Source organism: Dermochelys coriacea, chromosome 17 (assembly GCF_009764565.3).
Source record: "Dermochelys coriacea isolate rDerCor1 chromosome 17, rDerCor1.pri.v4, whole genome shotgun sequence".
NCBI classification, from domain to species: domain Eukaryota; kingdom Metazoa; phylum Chordata; order Testudines; family Dermochelyidae; genus Dermochelys; species Dermochelys coriacea.
The window spans coordinates 617,544-634,167 of record NC_050084.1 but is presented as its reverse complement, the minus strand read 5'-3'; the positions used below and the strand labels follow the sequence as shown (position 1 = coordinate 634,167).

General features: G+C 53.4%; 1 protein-coding gene across 1 annotated transcript; it reads right to left on the bottom strand.

Annotated features, from left to right (window-relative positions):
* Window positions 1–1,912: 1,912 nt before the first annotated feature.
* On the bottom strand, window positions 1,913–15,729 carry WDR81 (WD repeat domain 81). Its single transcript, XM_043499158.1, is given in 14 exon segments — window positions 1,913–3,936; window positions 5,035–5,214; window positions 5,455–5,598; window positions 6,186–6,886; window positions 7,255–7,420; window positions 7,554–7,719; window positions 8,064–8,254; window positions 10,204–10,394; window positions 10,640–10,747; window positions 11,142–14,124; window positions 14,126–14,197; window positions 14,199–14,389; window positions 14,392–14,741; window positions 15,509–15,729. Coding segments are annotated over 13 exon segments (5,733 nt in total). The 5' UTR covers window positions 14,705–14,741; window positions 15,509–15,729; the 3' UTR covers window positions 1,913–3,609.
* Between the last annotated feature and the right edge of the window lie 895 nt (window positions 15,730–16,624).

Sequence of the window (16,624 nt, the reverse complement as noted above, 5' to 3'; positions counted from 1 at the left end):
ACATTGACATTAAGCCATAACAAAACACATATTGTTTGTTTGCAGCCAGTTTACCAAGCGCTCTAGAGCACTCTGAATCAGTGACCTGTCCTCTTTATTATTTACCACTCCTCCAATTTTTGTGTCTTCTGCAAATTTGATCAGAAGTGATTTTGTGTTTTCAGGTCACAGATAAGGATGTTAAATAGTGTAGGGCTAAGAACCAAACTCTGTAGGACCCCCCTGGAAACACACCCACTCAATGGCAATTCTCCATTTACAGTTACATTTTGAGACCCATCAGTTAGCCAGTTTTTAATCCATTTAAAATGTGCCATGTTAATTTTATATTGTTCTTTTTTTAATCAAAATGTCATGCAGTACCAAGTCAAACACCTTACAGAAGTCTATTAGCTCAACATGATTACCTTTATCAACCAAACTTTGTCTCATCAAAACAAGATAAAGTTAGTTTGATAAAATCTATTTTTCCATAATCCCTGTATTGATCTGTATTAATTACATTACCTTAATTTAGTTCTTTATTAATCGAGTACCATATCAGCATATCAGCTACTCCATTATCTTGCCTGTGATCGATGTCAGGCTGAATGGTCAACTCATTTACCCTTTTTAAAAATTGGCACATTAGCTATCTTCTAGAACTTCCCCAGTACTCGAAGATATTGAAAATCAACATTAATGGTCCAGCAAGCACCTCAGCCAGCTCTTTCAAAGCACTTAGATGCAAGTTATCTGGATCTGTTGATTTTAAAATGCCTAACTGTAGAAGCTTCAGTTTAACATCCTCCAGAGATAATAGTGGAATGGAAAGAGTTTTATCATCACCCTAGGATGAGTCTGCTTCATGTATTTTCCCCCCAAAATAGAACAGAAATATTTATTGAAAACTTCTGCATTATTGATAATTCTACCATTTCCATATAGAAATGAACCAAAACCATTGTAAGGATTCTTCCTCCCTCCCACCCCGAATATATTTTAAAAACTCCTTGCCCATTGCTGGCCATAGATTTCTCCTTGCATCCCTTGGCTTTCCTTATCAATTTTCTAAAGTTCCTACCTTCTCATTTATATTACTTACTAACACCTTCCCTCTTCCATTTGTTGTGTGTGTGTGTGTGTGTGTGTGTATACATACATACACACACACACACACACACAGAGTGAGAGTTGGGTTTTTTTTTTGTGTTGTTTTTTTACTTTTTACAGCTGCCGTCATTTCTTCTCTAACCCAGGTCATTTTTTTAATCAGCACGGCCTTTTCCCTTGTTTGTGGCTTTTTGGGGCATCTAGTAAGGGGTTCTTAAATGATTCCCAACCATCATTCACTTTTTTCTGATTAAATTCTTCCTTGCAGGTGATTTGGCTCATACTTGTTTTCAGCTTTGTCAAATTGGCCCCCTTAAAGCAGCAAGAATATATATAACTGGTCTGGAGTTTGTCACATTTATAACATGCAGGGAGAATAAAGTCATGATCACTCCTACCTAAGCTACCATTAACTTTTAGTTTTGTGATCAGTTATGCGATGAAGTGAGCTGTAGCTCACGAAAGCTTATGCTCTAATAAATTTGTTAGTCTCTAAGGTGCCACAAGTACTCCTTTTCTTTTTTCTGTTAAGACAAGGTCTAATATAGAATTCCCCCACGTTGACTGCAACAGGTTTTGAGTTAGGAATGTTTAGAAAGTCCCAAGGCTGTTTTAGTGCTGGCAGCATGAGAACACCAGCATGTGTCACTCAGACTGACGTCCCCCACAATCATGCAGGTTTTTTCCTATGTTACAGAAAGGTGTACAATGAGGCCATCATCCCTTTCCCATAAGTAAAACTACTCCCCATCTTCCCCCAACACACGCATGCCGCCACACCGCACACCCCTGCACCACACACAGAAAGGCTCCTCTCCTGTTCTCTTTCAAAGGGTTTATTAGAATAAATATTTACATCTATTGCAAATGGTTAATAGGAAACAGGGGACAGAGCTCCCCTCCCACCACTGAATGGAGGGATAGCAAGGGACTACGTGCTCATCTCCTCCACCCTCTGTCTGCAAGCACAGGGCAATGGGAAGCAGAGACCCTCCCCAGCAGTGGGCAGCCCAGGGACTCCCAGCCTGGGCAGGATGACAGCCCTTTCCCACAGTCCCTACGCTCCACACAGAGCCAGCAGGAGTTGACCGATCACTGCAGGCTCCTCCCTTCCACCAGGCCAAGCCCTGATCTTGGGCTAGGCCCCTCTGGTCAGGCTCCCAACCCCTCCGCACCATTCCGCAAACGCTCAGAGCAGCTCAAGGAACCGAGAGGGAGCCTGCAGCAGAACCAAGCCGTGGGGTATGGACAGGCAGCTACCCTCGCTGATGGGCCCAAGGAATGCCCTCTTCTCCTCGAGCACAGCTCCAGCACTACTGCCTGGAGAGGGCAGTTCTAGCCATGGTCTCTGGCAGGAGGTGGAGTCCTGGGGCAGAGGGCAGCACTTTGTGGGTTCAAGGCATGCTGGGTCCTGCCTCTCACTGTCCTAAACCTGTAAGGTAGAGTGTGAGGTATGACAGCAAAGGGGGGCTCAAGCTACCCTCCCTGCCGAGCCTGAATCCACCCAGCGCAGATGGGGCCCCTCCTTTGAAAGGAACAGCCAACACAGCCTCATTCCAGAGCACGCAAAAGAAATCCCCCCCAGCCATGGGTGATATGGATCTGCCTCTTCTGGAACAGGAGCTAGGGAAAGACGTACATCCTGCCTAGGGAGCATGCAGAGATTAGGGGCAGAGGGCCTGGCTGGGAGCCTGAAACCCCCCAGACGGGTCTAGTTCCTCCTCCTCCTAGCAGCTGGGGCTGCCCCACCCCTCTGTAGGCGCATTCCCACCCCCAAACAGATGGTGGGAGGCAGGTGGTGGTTATGCCTTGGGTAAATGGCTGGCTCTGCTACCCTCCATTGTCCTAGAATCAGTGAGAAGCCACAGTGGATGCTGGGAAGGGTTCCCAGATTGATGCCGTGGCGGGGGTGGACTGCAGCAGACTATAAAGCAAACTGAGAAAAAGAACCCAGCTGTGGCCCTTCAGCCCTCACCATCCAGGACAATCAAACAGCCCAGTGCCCTACAGGCCCCATAGGGGAGCATGCCCAACAACAGGCAGTTCCCAGGCTCAGCTGGCCCCACCAGTTCTGGGCTGGAGTGCGGAGGGCAGCCCACAGAGGGCAGAGGCTGTGTTCCTCTTATCAAGGGCTGCCTCTCACCCTGTGCTGGCGGGAGACGGGAGAGTGCCCAGAGTCCACTTTTCTCTCGAGAGCAGCTCAGTCCCAGGGGGAGTCAGGCACACATGGTGCGGAAGGCTCCAGGCCTCTTGCAGGAGGGTGATGCTGCCCTGCAATGCCCAGATTTCTCCCAGCAGCAGTGGAGGTTCCTCCATTATGGCTTTTTTGAATGCAGGCAGAGGTTGGGGGTGATTTATTGAGAACCCCTTAACAAGTACATTCTGCCTGTATCTTGTATCCCAGAGAAATACCTCACCCCCTTTTCCCCATGAGCCAAGATATTGGCCTTAGGTGCTACTACCAGAGCTAGTGGAATTGACTACACAGGACACCAGGCAGATAGGCCGTGGCAGCCACTATGCCAGGAGACGTATCACACCATTATCAGAACCCAGGAGAAGATGACACTTAGTGGGCAACACAGCCAGGCTGGTCAGGGTGCCCCGGAAGTTCTCTGAGCTCAACTTGGTCGTGCTGGTAGGTAAGGCCGATGACTCCAGCATGGAGTAGACACCAATCTTGTTGGCCACGGTGCCGGTCACCACTTCACTGCCGTAGAGGTCAAAGGCATGGACGGGGTCGGAAGCTGATTTATACTGATGCAAAGGCTTCTGCTCCAGTTCCTTCCAGACGGTCAGACAGTGATCAGAAGATGAGCTAATTAGCACACTGCCCTCTGCAGCCTGCAGGAGAGAACGTGCCAGTGAATCAGTGTTTCTACGCTAAGAGCACCCCGGTCTGAGAGCCCAACTCTCCCCACCCCAGATCACAAGAAGCTGACCCTGCAAACAGGAGTAGCACTGAGCTCCTCTCACCATGGCACCTACAGCATCTCCTGCTGGCAAGAACTTGTCAGCCCGAGACACCCTCCCATCTTAGACTCCTGAGTGCAGTCTGGCAACTGGCACTCTCCCAAGGGACTATACAGCGTGCATCTCTGCCTCATCTGACAGCCCTCTCCCTGCACATTGTGGGCTTGCCCCTTCCTCTGTCAGCCTGTTACTATTACAGAGTGGGCAGCACTGCCAGACTCTCTCCTCCCCAAGCCTAGGTCCCCAAAGCACAACCCTGCTCAGGGATGCTGAGCTGAGGGCCCAGCTGAGACTGTGCAACACACTGCGCTGAGGAGAGCAAAGGGCTGGGGCCGCTGCACTCTGGCTAGCAGTGCTGCGAGAGGGTAAACAACCCACGCAGGTGAACTTTGTTTAACCTGAACTGGGTCAAGGACACAAAAACTCCAGTGCTGCTCCCTCAGGGCAGGTAAATATGGACAAGAGTTACTCATTAGAATGAGGTCCTGAGCGGGGAGGGGCTGCTAGCCTCAGGGAGAGAGTGGCACCCTCCCATCCTCCCCAGCTCATGTGTCTGGTCTGCCCCTCACAATGCCCACGCCTGCTCATCAGCAAGGAGACCAGGGATCTGCTGGCTCAAACAGAACACGAGCTGGAAGAATCTAATGCACCAAAAGTCACTGGCAGTCCCTAGGCAAAGCCCAGGCAAGTGGGCAACAGGGATGGCCTTAAAATAAAAAAAGTCACCGAGAGTTTAAAAGACTTCTAAGGAGTGGGGGAAAGATGACAAATTGGCATGTCTACCCACTGCCCTTTGAATGCTGCAGGAGCCACCGGCAGCAGGACACCCCACCTCAGCTCTGTTTTTCTGCTGCCGCAAGGCTCAGCAGGATCCGCACAGCAGGCCCCACACAGCCAACTCTCAGCCTTTAGTGCCGTCTGTGGTCCCCCACATGCAGGGGCAGCCCACGCCCTATTCCAGCCTCTCACCTTTATCTGCAGGATGTCTCCCTCATGGGCAGGCCACCCTCTCAAGATGAGCCCAGTCCTGGTGTCCAACAGCACAATGAATCCAGATGAGAAGCCAGCCATTACGCTGCGCCCATTGGGACTGACAGCCAAGCAGCGGATGAGCCCGGCGCTCACTCCACTGGCCAAGCGGAACTCGTGCTACAGGAGACAGAGGTACAGGCAGGTGTAGCCCCAGTTATTGAGTGACAGGAGAGGATGCAGGGAGGGCCTGGATGCCAGGCCTAGCTCACCAGCCTCACCCTGTGGGTACCCAATCATGCACGGACTGGGAGTAGCAATGACTGGCCCAATAATAGAACCTTGGAGGTAGGTGCAGCTGTGGAACAGATCAGGGAGAGGGTGGCCCACAACGTCTACAGATAGCAAAGACCCCAGTACCTGTAATCCTGGCTTCCTGTGGTCAATGAAGCGCAGCACAGAGTCTGCGCTGGCCACAGAGATGCTGCTGTGGGGAAGGGCGATGGTGGTCACGGCGGTGATGGGAACTTTGCTGTCCAATGCATCAAAGGTCCGGAGAAGTTTTACCTTTGAAAAGAACAACAAGCTGAGTGCACCAGCACAGCCTGCCTACCTCACTGCAGCAGGGGAGGATCACAGCAAAGCTGCCCCATAGCGTCACCGGGACTCAGGGCACGGCAAAGTGGGCCTAGCTCCCGGAACCAAAGACAATTCCAGTCCTTGTGGGCAACTCCATCGCACTGCTGCAAGGACACCCATGATGTCAGGAGGGTGGGGAGGGAGAAGGAAGGGAATAGAGCACAGTCTCTACCAGGAAATCAGCTGGAACCAGCAACACAGGACACTTCTACTCCAGTCTCCTGCCTCTAGAGGCAGACTAGACTTGCTGCTTCAGAGCAAGGGACCCCCTCTGTCCTATAGATAAGACTCTGCCAGGAGCAAGAGGAGAACAGAATCACTCTGTCTTACTCTGCAGAGAAGCCCCAGCCAGCTGTTCCTCTTGAAATGAAGAGGACAGAGCTGGGTTTCCTATAGGTGCAGATTAGCCTGGTCCTTCTCAGTAAGCGTACAGCCTGCTGAGTACAGCTCAGCCTCTCACCATTGCCCCGACTTCCCCTCTCTTCCAACACTGCGTCAGCAGACGCCCCCTCACCTGTGAACTGGTCCCAGACATGGACAGTACCATCGCAGCTCACAACCTGCTGCGGGGCCTCCAGCTGGCTTACATAGAAGACAGATTTCTTGTGCTGAGCATACGTGAGCCGTGGCTCCGTCTCATGGGTGCCATCCCCACAGTTGTAGAGGGGCCAGAGGCGAACAGTTTTATCTTTGCTGCCACTCAGGAAGAAGTCCTCACAGCTGAGTGGTGCCACACACTTGATGGCCCCTGTGTGCCCCAAGAAGCTCTGCAGTTTGATCTGGTGGAAGTGGAAGCGGGGGTCGTGCTGGCTCACTCCAATCTCGTATTGCCAGTAAGCCAGCCAGTTCCCACATAGCATGTGGGCACTGCGGGGCAGATCCTGCTTCAGGACATTCTCCTCGCTGGCAGAACTGGGGCAAAAGCCATCAGCTCTGGGGCTGAAGCAGAGTGGGCCAGAACTCTTGTGCTGTGTGTCCGCAGGGACTTGAATGCGGTTTCCCACCAGCACACTCCCAAAGGTGCCCGAGTGACTGTCTTCATGGTGACTGGAACTGGGCTCGTTGCCTCGGGCATCCTGGTCCAAGCAGGCTGGGCTCGGTCCTGGCTTCGGACTGACCAGAGGCAAGCTCTTTGGGTTCACGCTCTCCAGGTACAAGTTGGCCAGTCTCCCGACCAGCAAGTGGTTAGGGACAATCGTCCGGATAACATCACCTGAAAGTACAGAGCACAGCTCTGGAAGAAGGAACCTCTCCCCGGCCTCCCCATCTCCCTCAGCAATAGCACAAGGCTTGCAGAGCATCCAGTATTCTGCTGGCCCAGGGCCCCCTCCAGATACCATCACCTACATGTCCTTCCTGGTCAGAGGGGCAGGGAGATCTTCTGTCCCCTGCAGGTAGGGCAAGGCCCATATGATGTCCTGAGGGTTTATTCCTGTCCGTCAACGCTGCATTATGATTCAGGGCTCACGCACAGAGCAGTTGCTGCACTTGGACCCCAGGCCAGGCATATAAACACAGAGTGCAGGGCAAGGACTGTTAGCACGAGGCCCCAGCAGCGGAGAGAAGGTAGCTGAAGCATACCTAGCAGGCAAGAGAAGGGGACATAGGTGGTGTAGGCCATCTCTGGGCTAAAAACCTTCTGTAACTCTGCCAGCATGGCTGGGTCCAGGGGCAGCACTCTTCCATCTGAGAAGGGCACCTCCAGCTCAGGCGTCTCACCATGGCTCAATGACTTTGAAGACAGACCCTGAACAAGAGAAGACAGATGATTTCCAGTGAGACCAGCCCCTCACACGTTCCCTGGGCACCAAGAGCTGCAATGTCCATGTGCCCACAGCCCCATGGGGAAGAGGGAGACAGAAGCCATTGAGGTCACTAACCTGCTCTTGCAGTTCCTGCACTAGCGAGAAAGCCCCAAAGAAGGTTCCTACGGTGTCACTCAAGTGCTGCTGCACCATCTCCTGCCCAATCCGCAGGCAGATCAAGGCAATTAAACTGATGGTCTTAACACACAGGACAATGCGGGCCTGGGCACCACTAGGGAAACTGAAGAGAACACATCAGTCACCATCCCACCCCACAGACCAACAGCGTGCACCCACTTAGGGTTCTTGCCCTACAGGAGCACAGGGGAGAGACAGCACTGTCAGAGAGCTCCAGAGACATGAACTGTGTACGCGCACTAAGCATTGGCATAAGGAGAGCCCACCGGGTGGGGATGGGGCAGAATGGCAGCGCGAGCCCCCATAGTCCTGAACCCACCCCCACCCAGGAGAGTTTTATCTCAACCCTTTAGATTGCACATGACTTTTTATGCACACCAGCAGAGGAAACGCCAGGGTTTGGTGGGTGCTGATTGGTCCCTGGGAGTGATGGCTCTCTACACGCACCCAATGGCAGGCGAGGTCAGGAAGCCCAGTACTGGGAGCAAGACCTCCTGGCTGATCTTGGGGAGAATGTCCATCAGGGTGGTATCTGAAAGGCACACGATTATCTTCTGGGTCAGAGTCACAGCTGCCAGCAGCCCAGCCTCCTTCCTGCTGTTTAGCCGGCCAGAGCCAACCCCACTGCTAGGGGCAACCTGGAGGGCAGAAAGAAGAGTCAAGCAGTCGTAAGCTCTCTCCATTACCATCTCCCATTTCATGGTTACCAGCCTCCCTGCACAGGTCGGACAAGCCACATTTTGGAGCAGTTCCCAAGGAATTCATGCTTGCACCTCTCACGGCCTCCAAAGGAGCTTCCCACCATTGCTCAAGCACCGAGCCCCACCAGGAATCAACAGACTGCAGGGGAGAGGCTGAGCCCAAAGCCCTCATCTGCTGGAAAGATCCTGAAGCCAGGAGGAGGGAGAGTGATGAGAACAAAGCACTTCAATTCCATGGTACAGACAGTGTTTTCCTGCAGGACACACTAAGGTCTGGAGTCTGAGCTGGGGAAGCAGAGAGAAACGGATGCCCTGCCCCACCCCAGCCTTCAGTTTGCCCAGCACACAGGCCTCAGCACCACCAGGCCATGCCAGGACGCTAGCAGAACCTGGGAACCAGACTCCTGGGCCAGTGTCATTCAAATGATACATTCCGAGGGGCCAGCCCAGCACGCTTCAGAGCTGGAAGAGCAGCCTAGGCCCAGAACCTCAAAGGTCAGGCTTGGAATGTACATGACCATTTTCCTTGCCTTAAGGGCACTGGCTACAGCAGAGCTCTGGCCACAGTTAGCATTATTAAAAAGCTTTTCAGTGTAACACCAACGGCATCCTTTCCAGATTATCCACCCTACAAACCCATGCTCTTACCCAAGTCGCAGGGCAGAGAGCTGTTTGCACTGAAAATGGGAACAATTCTCGGTGGAAGCTTCTGATCACAAGCTACGTTTCTTCCCATCTTTTAACCCAATACAGCACAGGTCTTGCACAAAGCCTTCTGCCAAGCCCCTGCAGGAGCAGTTGGTGGGCGTGCCCCACAGTTTCATCTCTCTGACATCAGGTTGCCAAACACTGTTCCACAACAATAAGGCAGCACATGGTGTCCCCCCTTCCCCCCCGCCACACACACACACAAACACACACACACACTCACTCTCTCTCTCTATTTGGACTAAAACAAAAGGCCAAAGCAAATCAGCTGCTAACATAACTCTAGCTGCTGACTGCAGACATTGAGAATCCCCTCCGGGGCAAATGGATCATAGAGAGCTGGTAGGAAAAGAGGCTTAACTCAGTGACTCCCAGGCTCCTGTGCTGACCACCTGCATGATAAAGCCGCTTGAAAGTTTCCACAAAGTTTTTATTGAAAAATGGCCTTTTTTCAAAAACAAAATTTTTCCACAGAAATCTGACCAGCATTGTCAAAGGGTTCCATGAACTGTTGTGCCATTCCCCACCCACAATTTTTAATCAAAAAATGCTAAGGAAATGGTTACTGAAATTCATCATGTAGCAAGAGTCTGTAAGTAGAAAAGTAACAACTATTTAAGAGAATAAAAATGGGTCTGTTTCGTACATCAAAAAAAAAAATCAACCTTGATTTTGCTTTCAAAAACAGGGTTCCATTTTTTGATCACCTCTACTGCACACTTTGCCAAATAATCAACAGGAGCAACTAAGAATTTCAAACCAAGAAGCCCGTAAATCTTGCTAATGTTTCAGTATGGAATTGAGAGGCAGATGCCTTCAATCCCTCCTGGGCCTGTCCCATATGTACATAGTGCAGAACTCTTACACCAAGAGCTCCTGGAGACCAAGGGTTTCCAAACAGGAAATCCCTCCACTGCACCCATGGCAGAAAGTGGGAACCCACTCCTGGAATAGGCAGTTCCTGCTCTGGCTGCATCAGCAAAGTGCTCCCCCTGCCAACTCCCAGCCAAGCAGGACATTGCTCAGCTAATGCGTGTGCTCTGGAGACTAACAGCTCTCTCAGCGGCCTGTGCTGTAAATCATCCCTCCTGTGTGCCTGCAGCTCAACATTTGATGCAGCTCTCGCGCCATCACATGTGTGAACAGCTACAAGGAAAGGAGAAAGAATGGACACTAACCAGGTAGCTGATGTAGGGCAGGTACTGATAAGTCAGAACAGGCTCTCCATACAGGTATGCCATATACATGAGACAGGCCAGGACCGGCTTGGACACCTGGTCCCCCAGCACTGGTCGCTTCTGGTAGATGTTTCCCGCATTCAGGGGATTGTTCTCCTCATTGCTTGGTACAAACTGCTGTCTGGTAGGACCTGCCAGAGAGACAGCTCAGTGAGCTGAGACACACACTGTGCTGAATCCCAAAGGGCAGATTCATCCCAAGATTCACATGCGGGTCCTGTCCACCCCCCCCACCCCACCCCTGCCAGTCATGCATGCCATGCAGGTAGGTCTGCACCCCTTCTCGGGGAGGGCAGCATTCACAGAAGATTGCTTTAGGACACAGTCAGAGGAACAGCCCTTCAAAGGGCCTCTAAAGCAGGTGGAACGACATTACCGATATAGCAGGATGTGAGGAGACGGAGCAGGTTCCTTGCAATGTAAAGGGATGTCACGGTAGGACCTAGTTTGGCCGAGAGCCACCTCACCATCTTACAGGCTGTGTCTGCAAAACAAGAGCACAGAATAGGAGAAGGAGCAATAATCTACCACTCTGTAAGCTTGCCAGACCCTGCCCATGGAACACTTAGTGCCTCGGTCCTCACCAGAGCTCCCCACATAGCTGAATCCTGACCTGCAGCATTGCCTGGGGGTTTCTGTCAAGCACCCTGCCAGCTGCATCAGCCAAGCAGCAACATTTGGACTCCATCTACCACCCTATTAAAGTGTCCATTTGATAGATTCAGATTTGCTCTGATCACCTTCCTGGAGAATTCAGGAGCATGTCCAGAGCTGGTTCCAGCTCCTCCTGCATGGGACTGGCTTCCCATCTCCCCCTCCCATTGCTGCACCAGTCACTCACCACCTCAGACAGACAGACATCTAAGTGCAGCTCTTACCCAGGAGAATTGTCTGCTCTTTATCTTCAGAGTGGTCATGCAGCTCCTGCTCGTCCCCCTCCTCTGGCTCACTGTGGTCATCAGCCAGGGCAGCATCCATGGAAGGACCAGTGCCCACTGACAGGGTAAGCTCTGCAGCAACTGTGGCCTCCTCCTCTTCCTCCTCCTCTTCCTCCTCCTCAGAGTCTTCACTCTGCTTCAGGTCCTGACTGCTGTCCACAGACTTCAAGCTACTCTTGTCTTTCTGGGAATCCCCATCTGCAGGTCTGTCCTCTCCCAACGACACTTCACTGGTGCTGCTTTTGTCACTCAGCCGCCCGAGGCTAAGCAGCTCCTGCTCCTGAGGCTGCAGGGACTCGCTGACATAGAGGCCACTCTGGAAGTCCTCATTCTCTGGCAAATAGACCTGGTCATGGAAGCTGACTCCAGATGTGTAATCCAAAAGGTCGAGTGCCGGGGAACCATGATCCACATCCATTTTGATCTCTTCCCCAAATGCACAGGAAACTGGGCTGCCTCCTCCATTCTCCTCATCTTCTGCCATTCCCAGAAGGGACTTACTTTCTTCCCAGGAGCTCTCAACACCAACAAGGATCTGCAGGATGTGAGCCAGCAGATTAGAGAGGAAGGACTGCAGCCCCAGACGCACCATTAACTGAGCCACAAAGCAGTCTGTGTACAGGTAAAACCGGCCATGGAGGCAGCAGGGACTCTCATATGCACCAATCAGGGGCTTGAGCAGGTACTTGTTTGCATTCTTGGGGCCCAAAGCTTTTGCTATGGGTTCAAACAGGTACCAGGCTGTATAGACTGCAGTGTTCTCCTCCGACATCAGAGACAAAATGAAGGGCAGCATGATCTCCAAGCCTTCAGGAGTGATTTCACAGAGGATCCCCTCCAGCTGCTGCCACAGCTGGAAAACAAGCTCACGGCCCTGACTCTCATCCTCCACTTTCTTTGACTGGTAGGTGAAAATGAATTTGTGCAGAGATGGGAAATATGGAGGGAAGGGAACAACTGAGCTGAAAGGACTAAGGAACTGCAAGGGGCTGGGTGGCGGGAGACCCTGGGAAACAGGTTTGTACTCAAAAAGCTGGACTCTGTTCTTGGCCACCTTGTTCTTTAGAAGTCTCCCCTGAGGCATGTTCAGCTGCAGCAAAGTATCCAGCATGTGCTGGAGCGGGGCTGGGATCTCCTTTGGGTGATACTGGCAAAGATTCCGAACAGTCAGGAACCGCTCCAGCAGGGATGCATCGGGCTTCAGGGTGCGAACCCTCGGCGCAAACACAATCTCAGCTATCAGAACTCCCAGTGCCTGCATGTCTCTCTGGAAAAGATCTGAGAGGCCCAGCAGTGGCTCCACCCGTGGCTGCTCCATCAGCTCCATCTCACTGTTTAAGCCCTTAACCAAGAAGTTATCTAGTTTTTCCAGCTCTTCCAGGGCCTGGACAGGATTAAAACCCTCAGGAAGTGTAATCTTCATCTTGTCCCTTTCAACTTGATCCACAACACCAGGCTTACTCCTTCGATTAGGCCGGACATTTGAGGTTTTGCCTTCTGTAAGATAGGCAGGGAGGTTAGAGGGCTGAGCTGAAGGCGTGCAGGGACAGGGCTGGTCAGCGGCTCTGCCAGCTGCAGGAATGGAATCCAGAGCTTCAGTGCCTTGCTCCAAGTCATCCTCACCACTGATGGATTTGTCACCAGACCAGCTGGTTTCACAAGGAGTGGCTTCCAAGACCAGCCCATTGACCCCATCACCCATCTGACCCTGGACATCCTCTAGGACTATTGTCTCTCTGGCATTCTGGATGAGAGGTTGAGCAATGACTGGAGCTTCAGCGGATATGTATGCAAGTCCCACCATGCGTCTGGGATGTGGCTGGTCAAAGAGCTGCACCACTCCATAGCTGGTCAGATGGGTGTGGTTGTCCACCAGATGGAGGCAGACGTTTTTCTCCTTGACAGCATCCTTCCCCAGCAGCTTGTAGCCAAAAGTGAGGTCAATCCAGTGGTGGAGATCCTGGGAGACTTCCCTGCTCTCCAGCAGCATGCGATGGACTTCAATGAACTCCTCACAGGAGCTGCACCAAGATGGCACATCCAGGTCAGGCATGTCAGAATGAATGGATTTAAAGATGATGGGGTTTGTGTAGAACTCAGGGATACACTCATCTGGAGTCCAGCTCTGCATGCGCTCCATGCTGGCTGGATATTCATTTGGCTCCCACTGCGATCTCACATGACAACAGAGCACAGCCTTGGGTGTCCTCCGGGCAGTGTAGACGTAGTAAGTGATGTCCGAGAGCACGTCGGAGATGTGGTGGGGCACATGGAACTGTTCTCCACTTGATCCTCCGGCTGCAAATGCCTGCTTGGTCATCTCGTAGGTGAAGTCCAACTGCTTGTCTCCTTTATTGAGGCGGAACTTGGATTTTCTTAGGTCTCTGAACTTGCCATTTTTGGTGGTGAAATCCACCACCCAGGGGAGAACTGGGTGGTAGTTGGGGTCTCCCATTCTCCGTCCAGACAGGCGGTTCAGTTGCATAAGGTAGTGGAAGTTACTGACTCGCCCATGCACCCAATCCAGCACAAGGCCCCTGAGCTCCTCCTGGCAAGCTGTGCACCTAGCCTCCTTCCCAGTCCATTCCACAGCCCTGCTTTTCTCAGCCTTTTGTTCTTCATCAGCTCTCAGATCCCTCTCTTCCTCCTTTGGTTTCTCATACTCACGGAGGTTAATTCTGAGCCTGCTGCACAGCTTCTCATCAACTGCCACATCGCGAAGGGAGAAGGGGCCACATGCCAGCCCTGCTTGGTGACAGGCCCTCATAGCCTGCAGGACATGGAAGAGGATGAAAAGGACCTTGGCATGGCTGTTGGTGAGCTTCGCAGGGCTGAAGGTCACAATGTCATGCAAGCAATACTGCACATAAGGGTAGATGATGTATAGCATGTTAGCTGACTCCAGAAGAGCTTCTGCTCGGATGGATGTTTGGGCAGGAGGATGTCCCCTTTGGGGCTATAGAACCTTCTTTGGCAGGAGAGGCATATTGGACACTCCCTATCCACCTGGAGAAAAAGGCAGCCATGGATCTTCTGAAGACCCACTCTGAGCATGTCCAGGGCCTGCATCGTGGGCGGCATGTGAGCACGACAGGACGGCTGCACATACAGGCGGTGAGCTCTGTGCCACAAGTTTCTATAATTCTGGGAGGCAACATTCTGCATGAACCCATGGAGTGTTTCCAGCCCCCATTCCGATTGTCCTGCGTACTGTGGTGCAGAGTCAGCGGATAAGCCAGCCTCTCTTTCCTCAGACCATGGATTTCCACTCTTGTCCAGCCAACAGGCAGCTTCTGCACAGAGTGCTGAAGGAAAGTCCTCACTTCCACCTCGCTCAGCCCCTCAGGCCAGGGGCACAGGCTGGGCAGCACCCTGCGCTCCTTCAGGCTCACTAGCCACTTCACTGGGACAAAGGCAATGAGATGGGTCCCCCTCAGCAGCAGCAGCGAGCTGTTGTGGTCAATATTCAGGTCTTTTTCCACTCCCCTAAGGAAACACTCCATGCTGGTCAGGCACCGGTGCGTTCCAAAGCTCAGCGGTCTCTGCGGGAAACAGACACACTTTAAATGAGACAGGCAGCTTGGGGGCTGCGATTCCACCCATCCCCAAGGGGGCTCGAGGACTCTCCTCAGCCATCATGTATCTACACTCCTCTCGGTCCAGGCACCACGACCCACACTAAGGGCTGGGGGCTAGCACTACTGGAAACAGGGAGTCCAGAGGCCCCGCGTTCCGGTGGCTAGTCCAGCCTCGCCTTTAGCAACACTAGTTCAGGCCTTGCTAGCGCAGGTCTGTCTGCCCGGGCTGGGAAGCTCACTCCCCGCCGCAGTGTAGACAGAGCTAGGGGTGGAAGACTCACTCCTGAACGGGGGATGCCTGAGGCGGGTGCCTTACCGCTCTGCCATATGCCACAGGGCTGCCAGTCTGCGCTCAGGAGAGCGGTGGCAGCGCCACTAAATCTGGGCAAGAGCAGCACACAGGCCGGGGGGAGCTTCAGCGGAGCACGCCCGACCCCTAGAGCCTGGCCAGCCCCCCAGCGCCGCGCCCCGGCCGGGTCACAGCCCGCGCCCCCGCTGCGGCTCCCCGGCGGGCGGGCGAGAGGAGTCGGGGACGGGGCCCGGGCCCGGGCCCCGCTCCGGCCCCAGCGGCCCAGGGAAGGGCTGGCGCCGACCCCCGCTGCGCCCACCAGCGGCCCTAGGGACGCGCGGCGGGGCGAGGGGGAGCCGGGCCGGGGCCCCTGCGCCGCGGGCAGCAGCAGACCCGAGCGGCCCCGTTTCCACCCCGGCCCGGCCCGGCCCGGCCCCTACCTGCGGCCGCGGTGCGGCGCGGGCTCCCCGGGCTGGGACGGGCCCGAGCCCTTAGCCCCGGCGGGCGGGGGCGGCCCGGGCCCCGGCCATGTTGGATCAGCTGATCCGGTCACATGAGGCTGCTTCTCCGGGAAACAAACTCCACGTGGCGGAGGCGCCCGGCCCCCGGCGCGGCCCTGGAGGGGTCTGAGCCGGGCCCTCGGCAGAGCCCCCGGCGGAGGGGCCCGGGCCGCCCCAGGGCGAGCTCAGCGAAGAGGCTGGTGCCGCTGCTCTCTCCGGCCCGGGCGGTGCCTTGTGTCTAGGGGCTGCTGGCGAAGGGCGATGTCAGGGCTCGTTTCAGAGGAGCAGCCGTGTTAGTCTGTGTTCGCAAAAAGAAGAGGAGGACTTGTGGCACCTTAGAGACTAACACATTTATTAGAGCATAAGCTTTCGTGGGCTACAGCTCACTTCATCCGACGAAGTGAGCTGTAGCGCACGAAAGCTTATGCTCAAATAAATTTGTTAGTCTCTAAGGTGCCACAAGTCCTCCTCTTCTTATCACCGCTTGTGATAGTCCTTAGTTCTGGATCCCCAACCCCTGCTCCGGGCCTGAGTGGAGCCCAATTTCTAGGATACAAAGGACCTGAGATTGCAGATGGTGTAACACTAGTATCAGGCCTTTCCCTTCAGCCTTGAACTCCCACAGAGGCGCTCCCCCCCCGCGCCCAACTCCCCTCACCTGGCCCACTGGGTGCCCAAGGATGCAGCCCCAGAATAGCAAGTGTTCCAGTACTTCCCAAATGTGATCCCACCCACGCGGGTGCAAACTGTGTGCTCTGCAACATCCTGTTCTCCACAGTTATGCTGGACAGGGACAACCCTTCCCCAAAAGAGGGCTAGCCAGCTTAAAACTAGGTGAATGGCCTACCTAGGGCCCACTGCCCCTGCAGATGCAACAAAATGGTAGATGAAATTTAATGTTGATAAATGCAAAGTAATGCACATTGGAAAACATAATCCCAACTATACATATACAATGATGGGGTCTAAATTACCTGTTACCACTCAAGAAAGATCTTGGAATCATTGTGGATAATTCTCTGAAAACATCCATTCAATGTGCAGTGGCCATCCAAA